General features: G+C 35.1%; 2 protein-coding genes across 10 annotated transcripts in view; both read left to right on the top strand.

Moving 5' to 3' along the window:
- The window catches only part of LOC114246912 (uncharacterized), a 182448-nt gene extending 169487 nt beyond the window's left edge, over positions 1-12961 (top strand). For 8 of the 9 annotated variants that reach the window (XM_089730179.1, XM_089730140.1, XM_089730108.1 and 5 more), the window contains 9 exons: positions 388-580; positions 778-906; positions 1475-1706; positions 2630-2809; positions 3363-3559; positions 5642-5751; positions 7239-7325; positions 8456-8620; positions 8880-12961. In XM_089730179.1, the coding sequence (XP_089586305.1) occupies positions 388-580; positions 778-906; positions 1475-1706; positions 2630-2809; positions 3363-3559; positions 5642-5751; positions 7239-7325; positions 8456-8608 (1281 nt within the window). In that variant the 3' untranslated portion in view covers positions 8609-8620; positions 8880-12961. Of the gene's footprint in view, positions 1-387; positions 581-777; positions 907-1474; positions 1707-2629; positions 2810-3362; positions 3560-5641; positions 5752-7238; positions 7326-8455; positions 8621-8879 lie in introns of those variants that run through there. The other variant, XM_089730228.1, reaches the window with a different exon arrangement.
- A 409-nt stretch (positions 12962-13370) lies between these two features.
- Copg1 (nonclathrin coat protein gamma1-COP) lies at positions 13371-22293 on the top strand. The gene is made up of 2 exons (XM_028179623.2): positions 13371-14011; positions 18770-22293. The coding sequence occupies exons 1-2, from the start codon at positions 13478-13480 to the stop codon at positions 20819-20821; spliced, it is 2586 nt and encodes an 861-aa protein (XP_028035424.2). The 5' UTR covers positions 13371-13477; the 3' UTR covers positions 20822-22293.
- Positions 22294-22512: the final 219 nt, after the last annotated feature.

The raw sequence follows: 22512 nt of genomic DNA, 5'->3' as shown, positions 1-22512 counted from the left end.
TAAACTATGTTCATATTTTAAGCTATAGTTTATTTTACGCCACTATTATCATGCCTATTCAGGGAATTTTCCCATAAATTGCAATGGTGACGATGAATAATATAATAAATTGCCGTGCGAAACATTAATGAAACATAAACTACATTTGTAGTAAAAAAAGTCCTCGCAAAAGGAGTTCAAGTTCAAGCGAGTTCAACTCTGTCCTAGACCTGTAGTTTAGAGTCAACTGTGTCAATGTCAAGGTAGCTGTATCATATGGGCTCTTTGTTAGTTTATACGTGCTTAAGTTATAAGCTGTGAACTGATTTAATATGGAAACAGTTATTACACACAATGTTATATGTTATGTGATGACATATTTCAAGAAATGTTCATCTTCTTTTATAGCGTTCGGAGCCGCGTAGGCAATTCCTGTCGACTTTGGCTCCATTGACGGCTTGTGTTGGTAATGCTGCCCATCACGAGGGTTTCTATTACGTTTCCGCTACAGCTGATCGTAACACGGTAACGTCTACCACTAACATCGATCTTCAAGAGCACAATGACGCGCCAGCTCCAGACATAGTAGCTGGAACACCAGGTATGTTTTCGAATCCTATCTTTAGTCTATACCGTAATATTAACTTTCCGTTTGTATCCCACTCTTTAAACGACTGGAAGTAAATAAGGAGGAGGCTTTCTCACAGTGTGCTATTTGGAAGTAAATAAGGAGGAGGCTTTTTCACAGCGTGCTATTTTTGTGAAGTTATCTATCTTTTTATTTCATTCACATTATAGGAGCAGGTGACGGTGACGATGGATTGGCGGCATTTGCACGAGCCTCCGCTCCACGAACAGAGAGAATAAGGCAACGCTACGGCCAAGAGTCGCAGCCGGTCAGCAGTGATGATGAACACGATGATTACGGTAAACGTAACGTACAATCATACATTTAAACTTAAATAAAATGGCATGTCATTAGTTCTTGTATATGCAGTGGTGGATTTACACTAGGAACAGTCGGGGCAAGTGCCCAGAGTAAAGCGGGGCAAATTTTTTGGCCGGCAAATTTTGGAAAGTAAATTTTTTTTTAGTCTTATCAAGATTGCTCAATAAAATTAATTAATTCTAATAAAAAATAATTATCTTTTTAATTGATTATTCAAGAAATTCTATTCATCCATTATTTGTGAATTATAATTTTGGCACTTTTGGTAAACATTATTAATCAAAATGATTTAATCAATTTATTTCCTTAGAGATATAAAATAATAATCGATTTTTCTATTTTCTGTAATTAAAGAAATTTAATTAGTTTTTTTATATAATAGAATTATGAGTCACCCTTAGTCAAAATTTATAATTGTTAGTAAAAAAAAAACCAAATATTTATTTATGTTTTTGGAATATATGACATAAATATGATAAAGTTTCCGCAATAAATTAGCTATTTTAATTTTGAAAAATAAAATAGGCCCTGTGTATATGACATCAGGTTTCCACCGGCGGCCTGCTGTGCGCGGCATAGCCATCAAGCAGCAGCTCGGAGCATCCGATGACATGTTACAACAGATGCAGAACGAATTGCAACCTTCCCCGAGTACAAACGTGACACAAATGCCGTTTCACGCGTGCCAGAGAACAAACTCGAACTACTCGTGGCCGTATTACTCGGAGGCTAATCTCAACTCCCGACCGCAAAGCCGAGCCAGCGCTAACTCTAACTGGCAAGTTTACTTTGTATAAAGGTTAAAGTATTCGTAACTAATTGCTTGAAAACAAATTTGTTTTCAAGTATCGTACAATGCACATTGTGTAGTAAAAGATTATTTTAATTTTAAATGATTTATAATACACTCGTACGACTGAGATTTTTTTCAAGAAAGTAGTTATTTAATTTAATCAGTATATGATTTAAAAAAAATTTATTACTCTTGTAGACAGACGAGCATACTGCCCACCTAATGGTGAGTGGTTACCGTCGTCCATGGACCTCAGCAATGCCAGGGGCAGAGCCAGGCCACTGCCTACCGCATATGTATTATTTGCTTGTTCTTAACGCTCTATTAATTATGATGCATTATTTGAGTTTAATTTGACTAGCAGTTGAAGCGAAATTCTTTAAATATTCGCTCAGGCCTAAAATAGCACCACCCACGTCTCTTCTCGTGGATGTCGTAAAAGACTAAGGGCTTTAACAGAGAATGGACAGCAGCGTTCTCTGAGTATTATACCAGCGAACTCAGATTTCCCACCGGCATTTATTGATGTTTAAGCGTGTTGTTGGACGCACGGGTGCCGTCATCTATCCCATTTCTGCCGATAAATCAAGGTAGGATGAGGTCGCGTTTACGTTGTGATATATGGGCTCCGGGAATAATATAACATCAAATAAGCTCGTTCAATAGGATCGTTCACAGAACTACGCAGTACAAAAAATGTTAAGCCGTAGACAAATTTTACTATGGGTTTATATGTAATTCGTTTCATAAGCATAGCCAATATTTTGTTTACTTCAAAGCCAGTCGATACTAAATACATACTGGCACATAGATTTTAATATTAGCTACGATATCCAGTTTAATATCTGCCTCGAACATCGATAGACGTGATGTTTATGTGCCTTCATTCGGGTTATCATTTAAAACAGGTCAAAAACGTCGTCGGATTACGTAACCACGCGCCCATGCAGTACCACCCCAGTCCCGCAACAGCATACCGACGCCTGCTACGCTCACTCACAGAACATGGCCTCATTTGCTCATTACCAACAGCACAGACACCATGAGAATCTGTATAGAAACAGCTGCTCTTTGTACGCTAATGTTGGGTGAGTGAATTAAAAAAAAAACTTAGTCGGGCCGGATATACGTGTCGCAGAACCGATGGAGCAGACGCGTTCTGGACTGGAGACCACGTACCGGTAAGCGCAGTGTTGAGCGTCCCCCTGCCCGGTGGACCGATGACTTGCGGTGATATCCTGGGAAAAATTGGATGCGAAAGGCGGAGTGGAGAGATAAAAAAAATGCAACTATTTTTATTAGATAAGGCTTATTATACTATGTCAGAATATTTAGACGATAACATTAGATAATTTAGATGATAAAGTAGAATAGAGTTAAATAATTATCATTTAAGATTAATGTTTTTATGTCGATTATACTTAGGCCTAATATTTGTACGCTTTACTAGCAGGACATAGTGATACATTTATTAATATTAAGCACCATATTTGTTAACCTATGACCATGAATAATAATAAAATAAATAAATAGGCTGATGAAACAGGTTGAAGATTCCTCAAATAACTGCATCTTGAATGACTAAAAGTCATTGTCCGGTTTTCAAAATTGTAATTTAACCGAGAGACATTAATTAAACAGGTGCTCAGATAGCAGCCAAGAGTTGTACAGCTCGCAGACCAGTTCGGAGCAAACTTCTCCAGTGAGGGCAGCTCCTCGTTGCAGAAGGCCAGAATCGCCACCGCCGATCAGAAGCCACCATCAGCTGTTGTACGTGCCCTACAACGCGCATTACCATTACCAGCAACACGAGTACGCTCAATGGTCACCCAACGACTGTGAGTATAAAATTGATGACTAAATTGTCTGTCAATACTACAACTACTAGTAGCCCCCAGAGTAGTCGAAATTCGACTTTAGTTAATTGAAATTTTATGCTTAAACATTATTATGGTTCTATTTTCAAACACTATTATACTTCTATAATATAATTACAGATTTCGCCAAAACTACACTATAGATAAATAATCTTAAAGACAAACAATATTGATCTATTCTCAATTTGTCCACACACAATAACAAAAATTTGACAATTGACTATAAACAAAGAGTATATTTATACCAATTAATACGTATGTTTGTGTCAAAAACATAGCAGTGTGTGTAATGTTTTTATTACTGATTTAAAGTATTTTGTATGCATAATTAAAAAAAAAAATTAGCATTCGGCGCTCCTTTTCTATATTCTTTATAAGTGTGGAAAATTTCATACTCCTCCGTCGGCGCAATTTTTGTAAAAAGGGGTACAAAGTTTTTGCTTCACGTATTAATATGTAGATATAAAGCGATTCTTACTGGTTAAAATCGCAATATCTCAAATGTATTTTTTTTAGTTGTTTAATCCGGTAAACATACTCATGGTCCATAGTCGGTAGAAGAGATCCAACAACTAGTCACCCCATAAACGCAACGTGAATACCGCCACACACCACGGAATCCCCAAGTAGTCTCAATTGTTTAAAGATTGTCCCATTCGCCAAATCAGAACACATGCCCCTAGCGGGCTTCAAACGCTTCCAACCAATATAATAGGTTGGGGAAAAGTTTCTACGCATTTTTTAGGGAAATTCACAACATTTTTTAATATAGTTTATTTACATTTAACTAAAGGATGTAGGTACCATTTTGTTCGATATCTTTTTGCCATGTCTTCTGATTTCTCTCGTGATGTTAACCTGACACTGCCTAAAGAATTTTGAAGAGACCGAAACAGGTGGAAATCTGAAGGTGCAAGGTCAGGACTATACGGCGGATGCATTAACACCTGGCTGGGCCAAGCTCTCTTAATTTTTGCTGAGTGGCTAAAGATGTGTGAGGTCTAGCGTTATCATGATGAAAAACCACACCCCTTCTGTTGATTAATTCCGGCCGCTTTCTATCAACTTCTTGCTTTAATCTCATCAGTTGTTCGCAGTAGAGCTCAGAATCGAGGATCCTGCCTGGTGGTAACAGCTTATAATGAATAATTCCCTTCCAATTCCACCACACACATAGCATCACCTTGTTGCGAGTTAGCCCTGGTTTCGCCACAGTCTGTGAAGCCTGACCGGCCTTTGACCACGACTCTTTTCGCACGTTCTTGTCGTACGTGATCCACTTTTCATCACTAGTAATTATCAGCTTCTTCAAAAATAGTTCGGTTTCATTACGTCTTAATAAAGAATCACAAATGATGAGTACACGGTTCATTAGGTTTCTTTCAGTGAGCTCGTGAGGTACCCAAATATCGAGCTTTTTTGTGTACCCGGTTTTTTTCAAATGCGCCAAAACTGTTTTGTAGTCAATTCCCAGTTCTTCATCTACATCGTAACTACTGATATGCCGATCTTGCTCCAATTTTTAAAAAATGGCATCCTTTTTATCCGTAATAGGGCGACCAGAGAGCCGTGCATCTTTGTCATCAAAATTTCTGGATTGAAAACCAAATTTATGCTACTCTAACAGACACTGCACTAGGTCCATACACATCGCAAATTTTTTTCGCGGCTTGCGTTGTATTTTTACCTTTTTTGTAGTAAAATTTTAAAATGTATCGAATTTCTTCATCAGATTCACTCATCTTGACGGTACGAAAAATAAATAAAAATCACACATTTTCCTAATAGGAATTTGGAATTATCTTCTTTAAAATTTAAACTTTGAATGATACCAAATGATACCAGATACAAATAGTATAGCCAAAGAGATCACTACAAGTTCATACATACTATAATACGAAAAAACTTTTCCCCAACCTATTACTAGGGTCTGTCAGTGTGTTTACGTGATAACTATAGCGTTGATTACATATATCAACCCCATCACAATCCGTTCATGCATCAGTAAATTCCGTACATTGTAAATAACTGACGTCATTCCAGATAATCGCATGCAGACTTATTATCAGCACCAAGGTCGCAGCGCAACGAGCACGCCCCAACCTGTTGCACATCAACAAAGGGCGCACTACTCTCATCCCCTGCAGTTACAGGTTAAAATTATACTTCCATTAAATCTTTATTTGTAACGTTTTGCTAACATTGCTTTTTTTGGTAAACGTGATGTTTTGCTTTCGGATCGCCGGCGTTTTGGAAGTGATTTGAAGTAGTCTAATTTTGCTGTACAGTATGTGCTTAAATGTTTCTCTGAAGTATGCGCAAGTATTTTTAATACGCTTTTAGTAGCTTAGGACGTATGTATGTTTGTAACGGAATCTTTGAACATGATTTGACCCCCTTCAAAAGCCGGATTAACTCGAAATATGGTATACTTATTAAGGACCGATGACAATTCAATATGTAAAAAAAAGGAAATCAAAAAATTTAAAATATTGAAATTCAACTAAAAAAGTAAAAATAAATTATAGTTTAAAAAACTAACAAATACGTTTTTATAGAAAATCCAACTAAAAATAGGAAATAATTTTTAATAAATTTTAATTAAAAATCAAATTTTAATAAATTTGATTTAAAAATGGTGTAAAAAAAAATATTTTACTGTAAAAAAAGCGTGGGGTGCATGGTATCAGTAGCTATAAATATTTTATGAACAGATATGAGTAGAAGGGTTATTTTGATATTATCCTGAAAAGCACCCCACGCTTTTTACAATAAAATCATTTTTTCTTACACTTTTTAATTCAAATTTATTAAAATTTATTTTCTATTTTTCAGTTGGATTTTCTATAAAAGCGTATTTTGTTAGTTTTTTAAAATATTATTTATTTCGCGTCAGAATCAGCAAGATAATGCTTATAGAAGGTAGTTGTTAGAAGAAAAATGTTCAAGTATACTCCTTGTGATCCAATGCAATTAATTTCGATCGGAGCGCATTTAAGTTTACATACAAGAAACGTACTGTTATACTATATATTTTCATAATATTACTGAAACCCAGTCGCAGTTGTGAACACTCTTAGATAGGTAGCTCAGTCGAGTACATTTCATTCTCTTTACAAGGACTCCTATATGTTCATCAACCATTAACAGAAAAGTGAACAACATTTATAAAAAAAAAATAGTATCCAAAATTTCAATGTACAACTACAACGTAAAAAATTCAGTTTTTGAGTTTGTAAGTTGCAATTTTATTTGAAGCAGTTTCGAATTTGTTTTACCTATATATAAATTATTATATTTCACTGTTCATGAGAATTGTAACGAAAAGTACTATACAAGTATAAGTATACTTGCTTGTATAATGTACTTTTGATTTCCCTTTCCGCTTAAAAATTAGAGTAAAACTTGACGCGTCACCTGTATGGCCTTTCTCAGAAATATTCCCCATTAGGAAAGTATATATTCGATCTTTCAACGTCACGTTGACACACAAAGAATAAGAGAGAAAATGATTTTTCATTTTTAATTATCAGCGTGCGAATATTGCGATTATCATAAAGTGAAACATGCTTCAGCTTGAAACTAATTTTGGTATTATTTAGGTATTATTATTTATTTGGTAAACTATTTTTATTAATAGACTTTGTGCCCGGCTCCGGCACGCTACCGGCCAGTTCCAGCCCAGCAGCCGGGTGGGGGAAAACAAATGATCTGCTATTCTGAAAAGGTAATTTCTACTGAAAGGTGTATTTGTTTACATTGTGTGCTCAGGTGCAATGTTCTGAAGCAAATCGTAACGAAAATATTTAGATTTGCGTGTTAAGTCGCAAGTACCTACTGCGAAGCCTAGCAGTTGAGCTCGCAATCAATAATTTGAATGGTAGAACGGCTGTTATACAATAAAAAAATTCTATTAAAATTCATTCATTTAAAAAAAAACTCTATTCTCAAGCTAGATGGTTTGTAACGTCTATGGACTCCAGTAAACACTTAATACTATGATGGTCGTTTTACCGTGTTGCAGTAATAAAAAAATGTTGCCAGATTGACGCATTGACGATAATTATATAAGCAAACATTAGATAGAAAAAGCCACTAAGCATGTGGACCTAAACATGAAAAGTAGATGCTGTCATCGAAACATATGGGACTAATAAAAATGTAATTTAAAAAATTTATTTTAAAAAAGGGATGTGCGTCCTATCCGCTCTATGTTCTGAATTCTACACTATTCACAAACACCTAAGGATTTAAATTTATATATAAATTACTTTGGTCAGATAATGTGTACTAATGGTATCAGTAAAGGTCGTCTATTAATGACATATTGTATTACTATTTGTTTGTTTAAAGTTATCCTAAAAAGGTCTAAACGTTTAATCTACATTAGGGTAGTAAACGCTTATTTACAATACATTATGCCTGTGCTATTGCAAACAAACAAAAAATATAATGAAAATCACTTAACAGAAATAAGACATTGACAATATAATTTAACAAATTACAATTACCAATGTTAAATTCAACTTTGAAAATAATTGAATATGCAATTTCGAAAAGGGCACATCTCTGAAAATGTAAAATTTTCAGGAAAAGAAAAAAAAAACTGATTATTTTCTAAAGCAGTGTAAAATTTAAAATATTAACTTTTGAGATATATTTTAGTGTTAATTAGCAATTGAAAATTACTGGAAGTATTATAAAATAGATGTAGGTAAGCCTCAAAACTACATGTATATGAAAAAACGTATTTGACAAAATATGCGACATGTGCTCTTTTCGAAATTGCATATTGAATTATATTCGAGTTTATGACGATCTTTTTTGATTATGGCATCATTGAATATATTTTTTCAGGTGGCTGCTCCTTTATATCAACCAGCTCCGGGGTCTCCGTCTCGAGTGGTACGCGGCGCTCCAGAGGGTGCACCGTCCGGACTCCAGCCGCAAATCGCATCCTCGCCGATGGCGCCGCCATCCAACCCGGTCTACTACGCTATGAACGTTTGACGAGGGGACTAGGTAAAAAAAATATTATAACAACACCTTTAAAGTTTTACATGTGTGCGTGCATGTACACGGTGTATTAAAAAGATTCTTAAAACAAAAGCATCTAGATGTTTACGACGCTTGACGCTATATACATTTTTTTAAAGTTAAGTTAGAATTACATCTCAATAATTTTACTGTCGCTTTAAGTTTTTTTTTAATTTGGCGGGTCGTGTATCAAAAGGTAAACTAATTTTTATCAACTAAATAAAATGAAAAGTTTATTTTCTAGGTAAACATCAAGGTGGGACCTACTGGTGAAGTGCAGATCAGCGTTACGCCGAAACCACATGATTCTGCTGAAAAACCATAAAGTACTTTGAAAATCCGCTTTGCTAAATCCGCACACGGTGTCAAAATCTACTTAAAAAATAACCTCAAACGAATACGTAAAAGGTTTATTAAAATGAAAGAATTAAAAGGAACAAACCAAAGATGGCGATCAAATATTTAACTCCGAATCTTATAAAAATAGATAACCACATTAAAGCGCATATTATTTACTATGTATGTAAAGGTTACATTAATAAGCATAAAACAGGCGGTATACTCGTGTAAGTGAACTTAATACGCGGATGTCATAACGATTTGTCGGCAGTTTTATTAAATACATACCTGCCAGGCCAGTTTATGTCTCACCAAGGCCTAAGGGAATATTCGGACGGAACTGTGAACAAGCACTTGTCATTAATTAATGAGTGTTGCTAGCTGTGTGTATGTATGAGTGCCAAAGACATACGTTATACGTAGCTAATACAATAAATTAGTTGTTCGAATTGATAAAAAAAATGTAGTTCGTCAAATATTTATCTAGCCGGCCTATTTATAACGAGTCATATCCATTTTGCGTAGTGATTGATTTTTTTAAACCAAATACTTGCAACTAAGCGACTATGTTTTTAAAATACATATTATTATTCTTTAGAATTATATTATCTCGTTCAGTTTTTAATACTCGTAACGTTTAATATTTTTGCAGACATAAGTAATAGGTCATAGCGACAATAATTAAGATATATTCGTTTACGTAAATTATCTATTTTTAACTCGTTTCTCATTAATTATTAAATTCAATGTAACGAAAAGAATGATGCCTAATTAGGCAATTATTAAAGTAGGTAAAAGGTAGTGGAAAGAAACTATCGCACAATTAACAGACCAAAGTTGAGACCAAAGTTTGACTACAAGCAGTAAATATAATTGAATTAAATATTTTAATAACGACTTTCAATAGTATAAAATGGATAAAATGATCGAATTTTAATTCTGAAATTGCATAAGGATTAACAAATAGTTAAAGGCTCTAGTTATTGATTATACTGACATAAAGCTACATGCGTTTTTTCGAATGCCATTCCCAACTCAATTACATCGATAAATAACGCCTAATTATCGCGACTTCGAAGGAAACAGTCTCACAGATAATATTTATAATGACACTCCTGAAAAAACGACTATAGAGGCATGGCCACACTACATCTTAGTAAATAATGTAGTTTTCTATTTAACTATTAATGTGAGCCATTGAAAAAAATCTCGGAGCACAATCACTACGGAAATTTAATTATGTATATAATAATTATTAATGATATTAATATATTTACTAGACCTGATTGAAGGTCAATAAACTAGAAAAAAATCGCTTCAATAGAGTTCATTTGAATTTAGCGGATTTATTGTGTTGCTATTTAGAAAAAACATTGCCTTCAATTTAGGGTATGTTACTAATCTCTGTAGACTTACTAAATACTTGGAAAATCCGATATTTTGTAAATTATAATATTGTACATAATACTCGTAAGTCAGCCAAATAAATTGCGTAGTACTTAAGGTTTATATAACGTAAATTTGTTCTAATTGAATAAAAATAAAAACGATTGATGTTCAAATTTAAAATTGACAGTCGGATATTTGCTTGAATTTGATTCACGTGTTGATACAATCACGAAGAACGTCGGTCTCCCAAAGTTGTTTTGACGTTTTCAGTGAATGTAATTTCACTTAATTTTTAAAGGAACACTAATGAATTTGTTTCGTTAGATCGAAGCAATCTGTTCTCAATGTTGTTAGATAATAAACTAAGTATTAAATATGAATCCGTGACATTTGCGTATTAACCCAATCTACTTTTAAAAGACAGCTTTGCATTTTAGCGTATGAGCTTGAGTTTCAATGTTAGTAATTATTAATGTTAGGTACCTTTTGATATTGAAGTTAACATGTTTTATATAGCAATAAAACCTTACACCAATTTTTACCATTCCCATTACCTATATAATGGTTATTTTAATATTGTCCTGTATTGTTAACTTGAGTAATATTAGTAGCCTTTAAACAACCTATTACATGGTAAGGCTTAGAGTGCTTAGACCCTTTCAATTTTCAATCGGAATCGTTTTATTTAAATGCTAATTGAACTGCAAAGCAGTAGGTATCCACGTTTTAGCGTTCTGAATGGTACCTATTGTATTAAATACATAAATAAACATAATCTAAGCATTAAAAAAATGCTAAATGTTAAAAAAAATTAAACCTAGATACTTTACCCTCCAAAAACAATGTTTTGTGCAAAAATTCAAAGTAATAATGTATTTTGACAGACAGCAGTCTACTTTAATAATTATGAATTTATACTTTGACAATGTACATACATACATTTTGAAGTAGAAGCTATTTTGATCCATAACTAGTCAGAAAATTTGTGTGATAAAATTTGAATAGCTGCTGTCATTCTATCGTAATGTACGAGTGATTTAAAATATACATTATATACATTATTTATTTGTTTAGTGATATAATATTTATATATTCAAATATCTAGTCATTAAAATCATATTTCAGTGATATTATTTATGTAGTAATAAAAAAGTTAACTTTTATTGTATTACAACGTTCGAGATATATATGTTATTTATCTATTTAAGTAGTTAATTTGTTAAACTAGAATTTCTTATTGTAGGTAGGTATAATTTAAATTTCATATATTTTTATGCTGTTGGATTTTTTATTTTTAAATCTGGCAGGTTATACTGATGTTATCCATATATATATTTTATTTAAATCTATATATTAAACAATTGGCTATAAACAGAGTAGTGAAATTATACATTTATTACATACGACTTTAGATTATTTATAGGTATTATCTATTATGTATTATTATCTATTATTACATAAGATTTTATGAATATCTATCGTGATAATGTTTAAAAAATTAATGTAATATTTCAAAGCGTAGCTGTTTGATGAAATTTTCTTACATTAAAAAAAAATCGTACCTAATATATATGTTAAACAAAGTAAATATTATATTATTATGTATGTGTGGATATGACGGCAGACAGTAAATAAATAAATAAATACCTATATCAGACTGTTTGAGGAAAGTTTTTGATGTGTATGATCAATTTTAACAGACAATCTCAGCTATCTTTGAGTAATTATCACTGCCATTTTTAACAATTAGATTACTGAACAATAACCTGGAAGCTAGTATGATGGTATATTATGATGTCATTGTTTTTGAATTTCGATTTGAGTTAATAAATAATCTCTTGGTATCTGATGTTTATTAAGTAAATTTAAACATTATCAAATTTACGACAGGTTTATAATTAAAATGAAATCTTAACAAAATATCTTAATTTAAGATTTCATAAATAGTAGTAATAGCTGATATTGCTGACCAGTTTTAAATTGTATGATAAAAATATCTACCTATTTTCATTGTAGCTATTACATTAGATTTTTGTAGAAAGATGTAGGTAATAGTATTATGTTCCCTCTCAATTCTCTCATCATATTGAAAGCAAACGTTTAAAGTAATTCAAGAAAGACACAGGTTTTAATTTAAATTCTCTTTTTAATCTCTGGTCTGGTAAAATTGTCGACATATAATAACCACGTCTAAACTTTGTAAAGTTCACTTCACTTCACTATCTTGATGTTGCCAGGACAGATGAAAATTCCGTTAACGCGTAAAATAAATTTTATCTTACACCTACATAGTAATTACTGTACAATTATTGTACGCTAATACATATTACCTATTTGGACTTATATTAATATTATTATATTACTAGTAAAAAATCTCAGTGTTGTAATAAAAAAAATACTGTTTTAATTAGGTATTCAATACCAATGTCTATAGATATGTGTATTTCTTCTTCACTAAGATAAATACAAAAAATAATTGTAGAAAAATAAATGTTTAAATTTAGATATTAGGGCTGGATGTTTCGCCACAAATGTTGCTAAAAAGAACTATACAAACGAATGTATTTGTAGAACAGTGAATAAAACTATAATATAATATGTGGTTTTTATTTCACACTAGAGAACTGGACTCCGCTGCGCTGTGAGTATCGATAGTTGAATGAAAAACAGATTTGTTAAAGCTTCTCGCGTGGTACCTGCCGTATAGTGGTGGTATGATTTTGAAATCGTTGAGGCTCAAAGGATTTGGCGGCTGAACAATTAGACTATGTCAGTGTCCAAAGGCAATTAAATATGTAATGAAATACATCTTCCGCTTCATTTTATAACTGAATTTCATGATGAAGGAATATTTATAATAATAATTTCTTTTATAGTTTTTAACACAATAGTTTGAAGTCTTTAGTTTTGTACATAACCCACATTATAGACCAGCACGTTTGAAAATTTAATTAAAAAAATATCTGGCTAAAAACTTGTATTACCAACGGCCGTAACTTTTTTGAAAACTAAAATTACAAAACGTCAATTGTCACTGACGTGTTGCGGATTTTATCATTCTGGGCATATTATTAATTTCTAAATTACAATAAAATATTAAAAGAGCAGAGCATAATGAAGGCTCGCCGCGATGGAAAAGAAGAAGATAGCAATGTCTTCCAAAATCTTGATAAAACAACCCTTTTACAAGAGGCAAGATATTTCAACTCTACACCCGTGCATCCGAGAAAATGCATCCATATTTTGACGAAAATACTCTATTTACTAAACCAAGGCGAAGAATTAACCACGCAGGAGGCTACGGATATATTTTTTGCCACTACGAAACTGTTTCAGTCAAAGGACGTTGTGTTACGCCGCTTAGTTTACCTATGCATTAAAGAGTTGAGTCCTATGGCACAAGATGTGATCATTGTGACTTCTTCACTTACGAAGGACATGACGGGTAAAGACGATGAGTACCGACCTGCCGCCATTCGAGCTTTGTGTAGCATCACAGACAGTACAATGCTGCAAGCTATTGAGAGGTACATGAAACAAGCTATTGTTGATAAGAATCCTGCTGTAGGATCTGCCGCACTGGTCTCCGCTCTGCATCTGTCAGCCACCGTACCGGATTTAGTGCGTCGCTGGATAAATGAAGCACAGGTAAAATGTTGCTTAACCCTTTTAATGCTGAGCTGAGCTTATTTTTAGGTGTTTTGTAGAAATTGCTAAAGGATTTTTGAACAAAAGTACCTTATTAATTTTAATTTTAATAATTAATTTTAATTTTAACACACAATCTTAATTCAATCAATGCTAAATTCATAACAAAATACCATGATGATACATACCATACATACCATACAATGATTTGATTTAGATTTTCTCAAAGAAACAAAATTTTATTACATTTCAATACCACATAGATTGTTAGAGAAAGATAACAAACAATACAACAGCAGATTAATTATGATCTAATGAAACTGCAATTTTTTTTTATTGCTAGATGATAATGAGCTCATAATTGATTGATTGAATGACTTAAGTGGCTATAAGTGACATGAATGCTGCTACTGACCATGAGACACGAGGTTGAAGCCTGAATTGGCTGACACACTCTTCCTACTAGAAGGCATGACTTTGTGGTACTAAAACATTTTTAAATTAAATACAGATACTGAATCGTAAGGAAAGCTATAATTCCTTCAAAAATATATTAGAAATTAAAGTATTACATTTTATAAGTAGACTTACTTATTGGTGGTAGGATGTCTTGTGCTGTGCTCGTGCCGTGTAACATTAATGCATTTCAGTTTGAATAATGGGGCAGCCGTTGTATTGTTAAAAGTGAGACCTTAGAACTCATGTCGAAGGATGGGTGGCGACATTTATGTTGTAGCTGTCTATGGGCCCCCGTAATCACTTAACACCAGGTGGGACGTGAGCTTGTCCACCCAACTAAGCAATAAAAAATAAATAAAAAGAAGACTGAATCTGGCTCTACATTGTATGGTATTAAAATTGCAGAAAAAAGATATAAAAATTGCTGTAAGATAAAAATGACAGTCAGTTAATAATCTTATTTTTGTTTTAATGAGTCAGAAGAATTCACTGCTCATTATGACATACACAAAGAACCCAAAGTCATACTTCAATACTGACTACTACTCAATGAGCAAATGCGAACAAACTTTTTATTAATGTATGCTATTATTCAAATATTAAATTTTTGCGAAAGATTTTGCTTTTAAAACAAATGTTCTACTCATATATCTGATGAAGTAGCAACCAGTAATCTCCCCTATAACCCTGTCCTTTTGTAATTTAATTTCATGTCCCTATAATATGAAGAATTCCCCTATGCTGTAATATTTCTCTGCTGTAAATGTTAAATTGATTGGATGATCTATAGTAAATTTCGCATACCTTTGCACATTATGTCAATTGTGTTATTATAAATATTAACTATTTTATTAAATTTGTGTTCTTTGTTTTTTTAATTCTAAGAACAAGTGATGAAACATATTTGTTCTAAAAAGTGTCAAAATAATGAAAATAGTAAAATGTGCATCATTTGTACGTGGTTTGTTATATAGGATCATATGGGGGAAATATATGTTAATACTCCTACTACATGTTTTCCTTCAACATGGAACTAATCCAATGTGTTATAGGGAGGATTACTGTATTTACTTTTCTACATAGTGCATATTAGGATCTTGAATAAGTTCTCACTGAGTGTTTTTCAAATAATAGCTTTATTTAAAGTATAAGAAACAAAAATCTTTCATTCAAAGTATTGACCTTTGCTATGGTCTACTTTCCCATATCTTTCCGGCAGTATTCCGTGTTGGAAAAACGATGTGTCTTTTAAGGCTATCCAATAATCGATTGATTTTTTAGCTTCTTTATATGAATGAAAGTGCTGAGCGTGCGAGATCTTACTCAAGGCCCTAATATTTTAAATTAGGTATTGGCTTCACCTTTTATGTTAAAAGCTCTGGCGAACACATTATTCATCTGGATAGGACTTTTCAAATAAAACAATACTAACATTTATTAACCTATTAACACACCTTAGTGGTAATATTAGTCCTATAGGTACTGAAAATTAAATATGACTATAATCTATAAAAAGGAAAAAATAGTTTTGTCATTATTCTAGTGTTTTTATTGTTAAACGTAATATTCCATAATTCTCTGTTGAAGTATGATGTAATAACATTAATTATGAATGGTTTTTTTGTTACCAAAAAAACAGATTATTGACAAAGCAAGTTCTAATAAAGTTTTCAGCTATTTATAACATCTTTAAAGTTCATTAATTACGGAATTTACAAAGTAACACCATCAATATTGTATATGGGTGTATATCGGTGTTAGGAGACCTCTTCCGAAAACGAAGACAGACGATAGTACTAAATACACTTTTGATGATAAGACGGGAAAAATTGATGCTGATTAAAAAAAATACCTATATTTTTAAAACGGCTTAATAGCATTATTTACGCTCCACTATGTTAGTACAGCTAATTGAAACGATAGCTTCTTAAAAAATATAAAAAGAACCAGCAATGAAAGACCAAATCAAAAGCAGCTGATGCTCGGATCAACGAACGCCCGGGCGCGGCCTTTTTTTACACGCAGACCAAAATTTACAACTTTGTAGTTACAAAATTTGCAGGCGCCATAAAAGAATTAGAGGAGGCGTTCACAATAAAAATTGCAAGTAATTTTAGATAGTTGTTACGTACCTACCTGTTTTGAAATTATGGTATTGGATGGACTAAAAACGGAAAGTCTGTTAACCTAAAGTTTAAGAATGCTATTTTAAATGAATTCTGATAGATCAATTAACTATCGATCGTAATTGCAATTAATTTTAACTATCAAATTTTTCTGTACCATTTTATTTTTAATTTCTTGTACAAAATCAAAGATTAAGATTAAATGAATAGTTTTTATAATTGTGTACTGAGTATCTAATTAGGTTAATTTAATATTCTAATATCATTTTTGTAGTAACGAGCTTCTTATTACGTCAGGGTATAATTGATACAGTGCTGGCCAAGACGCCTCCTTGAGTCCTGGAAACGGAGGGACTCGCTGCGGATTACGCGAGGCGAGGCGATCTCCGCTCCAGGAGGAACTGCGTCCCGGCGCGCAGAGGTTCGGGCGTGGAAGTTTCAATCTCGGCGTGCCATGCTCGAGGCGTGGTCTCACCACCTGGCGGAACGGGCCTACGGGCGACGAACCGACGAGGCGATCCGCCCAGTCCTCTCAGACTGGGTGAATCGCGATCGAGGACGTCTCACCTTCCGAGCGACGCAGGTGCTTACGGGACATGGCTGTTTCGGCCGCTACCTGCACCTCGTCGCCCGCAGGGATCCGATACCGAAGTGCCACCACTGCAGTGGCTGTAACAAGGACAGGGCGAAGCACATGCTCGCGTGCTGCCCTGCTTTCGCGGATCAGTACCACGTCCTCGTTGCCAAAATAGGATCGTCTTCCGAACGTCGTGGCTACGATGCTCGGCAGCGACAAGTCCTGGCCGGCGATGCTCGACTTCTGTGAGTCCACCATCTCGCAGAAGGAGGCGGCAGAACGAGAGAAGCTCTCTTTCCGTCGTCCCGCCGCCGCCGAGCTGGGGGTCGGAAGAGGGTGTTCGTCCAACTCCGGCCCCTGTCAGGAGGCATTATTTTGGTGATCTGAGGGGGTTGAGGCTGCGCCGCACGCTACCGTCACTTAGCGCGCTAACACCAGGAAGATAGGATGACGAGTCGGTGGCTGCGGCCTGTGAAGCGGTCCGCGTTGTCGTCGTCGCTGTCGTCGCTGAACAGACTGGAAGAGCAAGCCGGTCGGCTGTGTATCGCGTTCCGACCCGGCAGGCTGGTTCTGGCCCAGCGGGGTGTCCCGGAACGCTAGCGGCATCGCCCGGGCTGCCTGGTAGAGCCGCCGTACCGCGGAGACCGGTGTCGTTGGTCGTCGGCCATCGCCTCGTTGACACGTCGGTCGGGCGTCCTCGGGGTTACGTCGCGTGTCTGGTTGTAGTGTTGACCGCAGGAACCCCACTACTCTGGCGCGTCTGATCGCGCGGGTCTGCACCGCGCCGCGCCCGTGTATTCGTTGCTCCGAGCATCAGCTGTTTTTTGATTTAGTGTTTCATTGCTGGTTTTTATGAAACTGAATGATTTTATGAAAATTCATTTAGCTGTAACATGATGAAACGTAAATAATGCTAATAAAATGTTTTAAAAATATGATTTTATTTAATCAGGATCGATTTTTTCCATCCCATCATAAAAGGTGTCATCAGTACTATCGTCTGTCTTCATTTTCGGAAGCAGTCTCTTAACAACCAGTATAATAATCCATAATGTTATTGGTAATTTCTCTAAACCATTCAAATATCTCTTTAAAAAAACAAATTATATTTTTGTTAATGTTTTAAGCTATCATAGTCTATATTGCCCCTATAATGACTATTAATGAGATACACAATTATGTTATCACTAATGGAGCAGTCTACCTACTTCCACACTTTTTATGGTCAGTTATGCTGTATTATATATTTATATGTATTGAATAAGTAATTTTTTTGGCCTTATTAGTGTGGCAGTAAAACATGTTCATCTTTAAGCACTCCTAAAACCTCCTACAACAAAACTGGTTATTAATTTCATTTCAAAGGCCCTTCAGCTATTCTTTGCACAATTGATTATTCTCGCTGGAATATATCGATTTGGTCATTTTAATATTTATGACTGCGCTGCTGCTACTAATTTGTTAATGAACGTGCATTTTTATTTTCTATCTGACCAATAGTTCTTAATAATTTTATTGTGCTATGAGTTTGCATACATTACCAATAAGTTTTAAGTCAACAGTAAATTAGACTCATCTAATTTCTTTATATTCCAGGAGGCCATGACTTCAGATCATGTGATGGTTTCTTACCATGCCTTGGCTGTTGTTGCTGGTGCAAGACGCAACGATAGATTATCAACTGTGAAACTCATTACAAAACTAGCTCGGACACCAGTTCGCTCGCCTTACACACTTTGCCTCCAAATACGCTTTGCTGCCAAGCTAGCAGAAGAGGATCCATCTGAAGCATCAGAACCTTACCTTGAATTCATTGAATCCTGTCTACGCAACAAGTCAGAAATGGTTGTTTATGAAGCAGCGCATGCTATTGTCAATCTCAGAAAATCTGCTAAAGATCTTGCCCAAGCCGTGTCTGTGCTGCAAATTTTTTGTGGCTCTTCTAAAGCGACTTTGCGTTTAGCTGGAGCTCGCACCTTAGCCAGACTGACTGCGAAACACCCCAATGCAGTTGCAGCCTGTGCTGTGGATTTGGAAAATCTGATCTCTGATTCTAACCGATCAGTTGCAACTCTGGCTGTCACAACACTTCTTGCAACTGGTGCGGAAAGCTCTATTGACCGTCTAATGAAGCAAATATCTGAGTTTATGTCAGAAATATCGGATGAATTTAAAATTGTGGTGGTACGTGCTATTCGACGTCTCTGCTCTAAGTATCCTCGCAAGCATCAGTCTTTGGCTGCGTTTTTGGCAGGTATGCTTCGTGATGAAGGAGGTCTGCAATATAAAACTGCAATTGCTGAGGCTTTAATAGCTCTCATTGAAGAAAATCCTGATGCTAAGGAAACAGGGCTGGCTCACCTGTGTGAATTTATTGAAGATTGTGAACATGTCACTTTAGCTGTGCGCATTTTGCATGTCCTGGGACGGGAAGGGCCAAAAGCGCGCCAACCTTCTAGGTACATTAGATACATTTATAACAGAGTGATATTGGAGTCAGGCCCAGTTCGGGCTGCTGCAGTTTCTGCTGTTGCTCGTTTTGGAGCCTCCCGTCCGGAGTTGCTGCCAAATATAAGGGTTCTGTTGTCACGCTGCCAATTAGATGAAGACGACGAAGTTCGTGATCGCGCCGTATTCTACAGCGCTATTTTAGATTCTGGAAATCCTCAGCTGATCAACGATTACATCATTAACATTCAGGTACCGAATCCGGTACTATTAGAAAAGTCGTTGAGTGATTATCTTGCTTCAGGCGATCAAAGCGAGCCCTTCAACATCGCGGCGGTTCCCACAGCTGAAGAACCACAAGAGCCTAAAGAATCTCCCGTGGAGATTGAAACACGTAAAGCACCAGTAGTGTCTAGAGAAGAACAATATACTGAGCAGTTACAGGCTATTCCTGGAATAGAGAAACTGGGACCTTTATTCAAATCTTGCGAAGCCATTGACTTGACTGAACCTGAAACTGAATATCGTGTGAGATGCGTTAAACACATTTTCGCTCGTCATTTGATTCTACAGTTTGAATGCTTGAACACTTTAAGTGACCAACTTCTCGAGAAGGTTTACGTTCGTCTAGATTCCATACCAGGATACAAAATTTCTAACGTTGTGCCGTGTGATGAGCTACCATATGACAAACAAGGCAATATTTTTTGTCTTTTGGAATTTCCCGAAAATCCAATAGAGACTCTTGGAAATTTCGGAGCTACTTTGGAATTTGTCGTTCGTGACTGCGATCCCACCACGGGTCTCCCGGATTCTAATGAAGGTTATGCTGATACTTACCCTCTAGAGGAAATTGAGATTACTTGCGCTGATCAGTTCCGAACTCGTGCGGCGACTGACGATTGGGAACAGGCGTGGGAGCGGGCCGCTAATGCCGCTGAAGCTTGTGACACGTTCGGGTTGTCCCAATCAGATGTGGGTGCGGCGGCCAGTGCTGTGTGTGAGCATTTGGGAATGCCAAAAGCTGCTATTTCTGGTGAGGCCGTAAAGGAAATCCGTGGCGGCGGCTTGTGGCGTGCCGGAGCACCTGTTCTTATGAGGGCAAGATTGGTAGCCGCCCAAGGAACTGTTACTATGCAACTGATTGCTCGTTCTCCGCGGGAAGACGTGGCGACACTCTTATTGGCTGCAGTTGGCTAAATTCTTTATTAATAAATATAAAATCAATACCAGAGTTTATCGAAATTTACTAACTTTAATATTATGAACGTTAATATGTAGTACGAACACTAAAATTTAGGAAGTTCAACTCTGTTTACACTCAAATGCGTAGAACGGGAACTTTCTCTTACTATTATCAAAACAAACCACTGTGACAACTTCTAATAAGAGTCATTATAATAGCCCATATTAATTTAAATTAAATTTTAACATAAGCAAATGATAAAAATACTAGTAAATGGAATTACAAATAATAAAATAATCTTCTTCCGTGTCGGTATCACTCTTGACAGTGTGGTCGCGGTCATCACTTCAGGTGGTGGTGGCAAGCTTCACTTCGCCGAAACCATTGAACCGGTGTTATGTAGTTCTGACAGGTAGAGATTAATTTAGAGCAGAATAGAGTGTGCTTATATTGATATATAATGGTTAAAATGGTAATCGGTCACGATAAATTGGCCACTGAATAATTGGTATTTCTATACTCTTCCATTTTAGAAGTTATATATCAAATCATAATGTAATTGAAATGAAAATTAGTGTGTCTGTCTGTTTTAACGCCCAAATCACAACCGATTTTGCCGAAATTCGTTCTAGAAATAGTTTGGATCCTGTGAAATGATATACAGCACCTTTTATGGGTCCACCTACGTAATATAAAGGTTAGATGAGATAGAGATGGATTTTTGTAGGGCAAATAGCAATTTAAGTCAAAATTAGGTTTCCAATAGTATCTCTTGGCATACCCGTTCAGCTACACTCTGTAATCATAGGGATCCGATTGAAAACAGGAGTACCAATACGAAATAATTACTGTCTATATAGAAAAAGCAACAGAGCTTAAACAAGAAAATAATAATACAAGCATACGTATATAATACGGTCCGTTCATTAGCGAAGATTACTTTTTTGGAGGTAGCGGTCGTCTTTTGTGCGGAATCTGGTCATAAAATTTACCGCTTTAATGTTATTCATATAAATCCCACACATATGTCATATGAATGTGATGATAAAAAGCCTATTTGCGTTCGGGAACTTCAGAATTTGAGAGTCTAAAATTTCGAGTCGAGTATAATAAGCATGAGATCGAAATATAATGTAAAATTTACAACAAATTCATGAAGTTTATTTTATTGTATCTTCATTGTGTTTATTGTCAATGTCCTATTTAATTATGGCCACGATTACTAAGAATATACAAAAATATTGGTATTATGTTAAAGTACTAGAAGAGCCTATGCCGTCAAATAAATTACCCAAAAAATGTATAAAGATTTGTTTAAAGCAAGCAGCACAGGCGTAAACGATTTTAATGATTAGTAAAATATTTATAATAAACTCAAAATGTTTTTAACTGTAGAAAAGAAAAAAACTGTCATTGTTTATTTTTAACTTCATGAAATGTTCGGTAAGATTTTATCTAATAAGAATAAATACGAAATCACGTGGTATTGTTTATTTTATACTTAAATTAATTAATTCTTCACCTCAGCGGCTCAAACATGCCGCTTTTGCTGCGAGACAACAGTGAACAAAACGCGATTTTGATTTGAGTGTGGGTTAAAGTAGCTTTTTAATTTTTCAATCTTCAGTGCCACGAATTAACACTGTTCAGGCATTAATTTGAAACATTCGAATTTTACCGTGCTCTGTCTCTTTCACATGTATAT

This window comes from Bombyx mandarina, chromosome 01, assembly GCF_030267445.1.
Source record: "Bombyx mandarina strain Sakado chromosome 01, ASM3026744v2".
Classification (NCBI taxonomy): Eukaryota; Metazoa; Arthropoda; class Insecta; order Lepidoptera; family Bombycidae; genus Bombyx; species Bombyx mandarina.
This window is presented reverse-complemented; position numbering and strand designations above follow the sequence as displayed.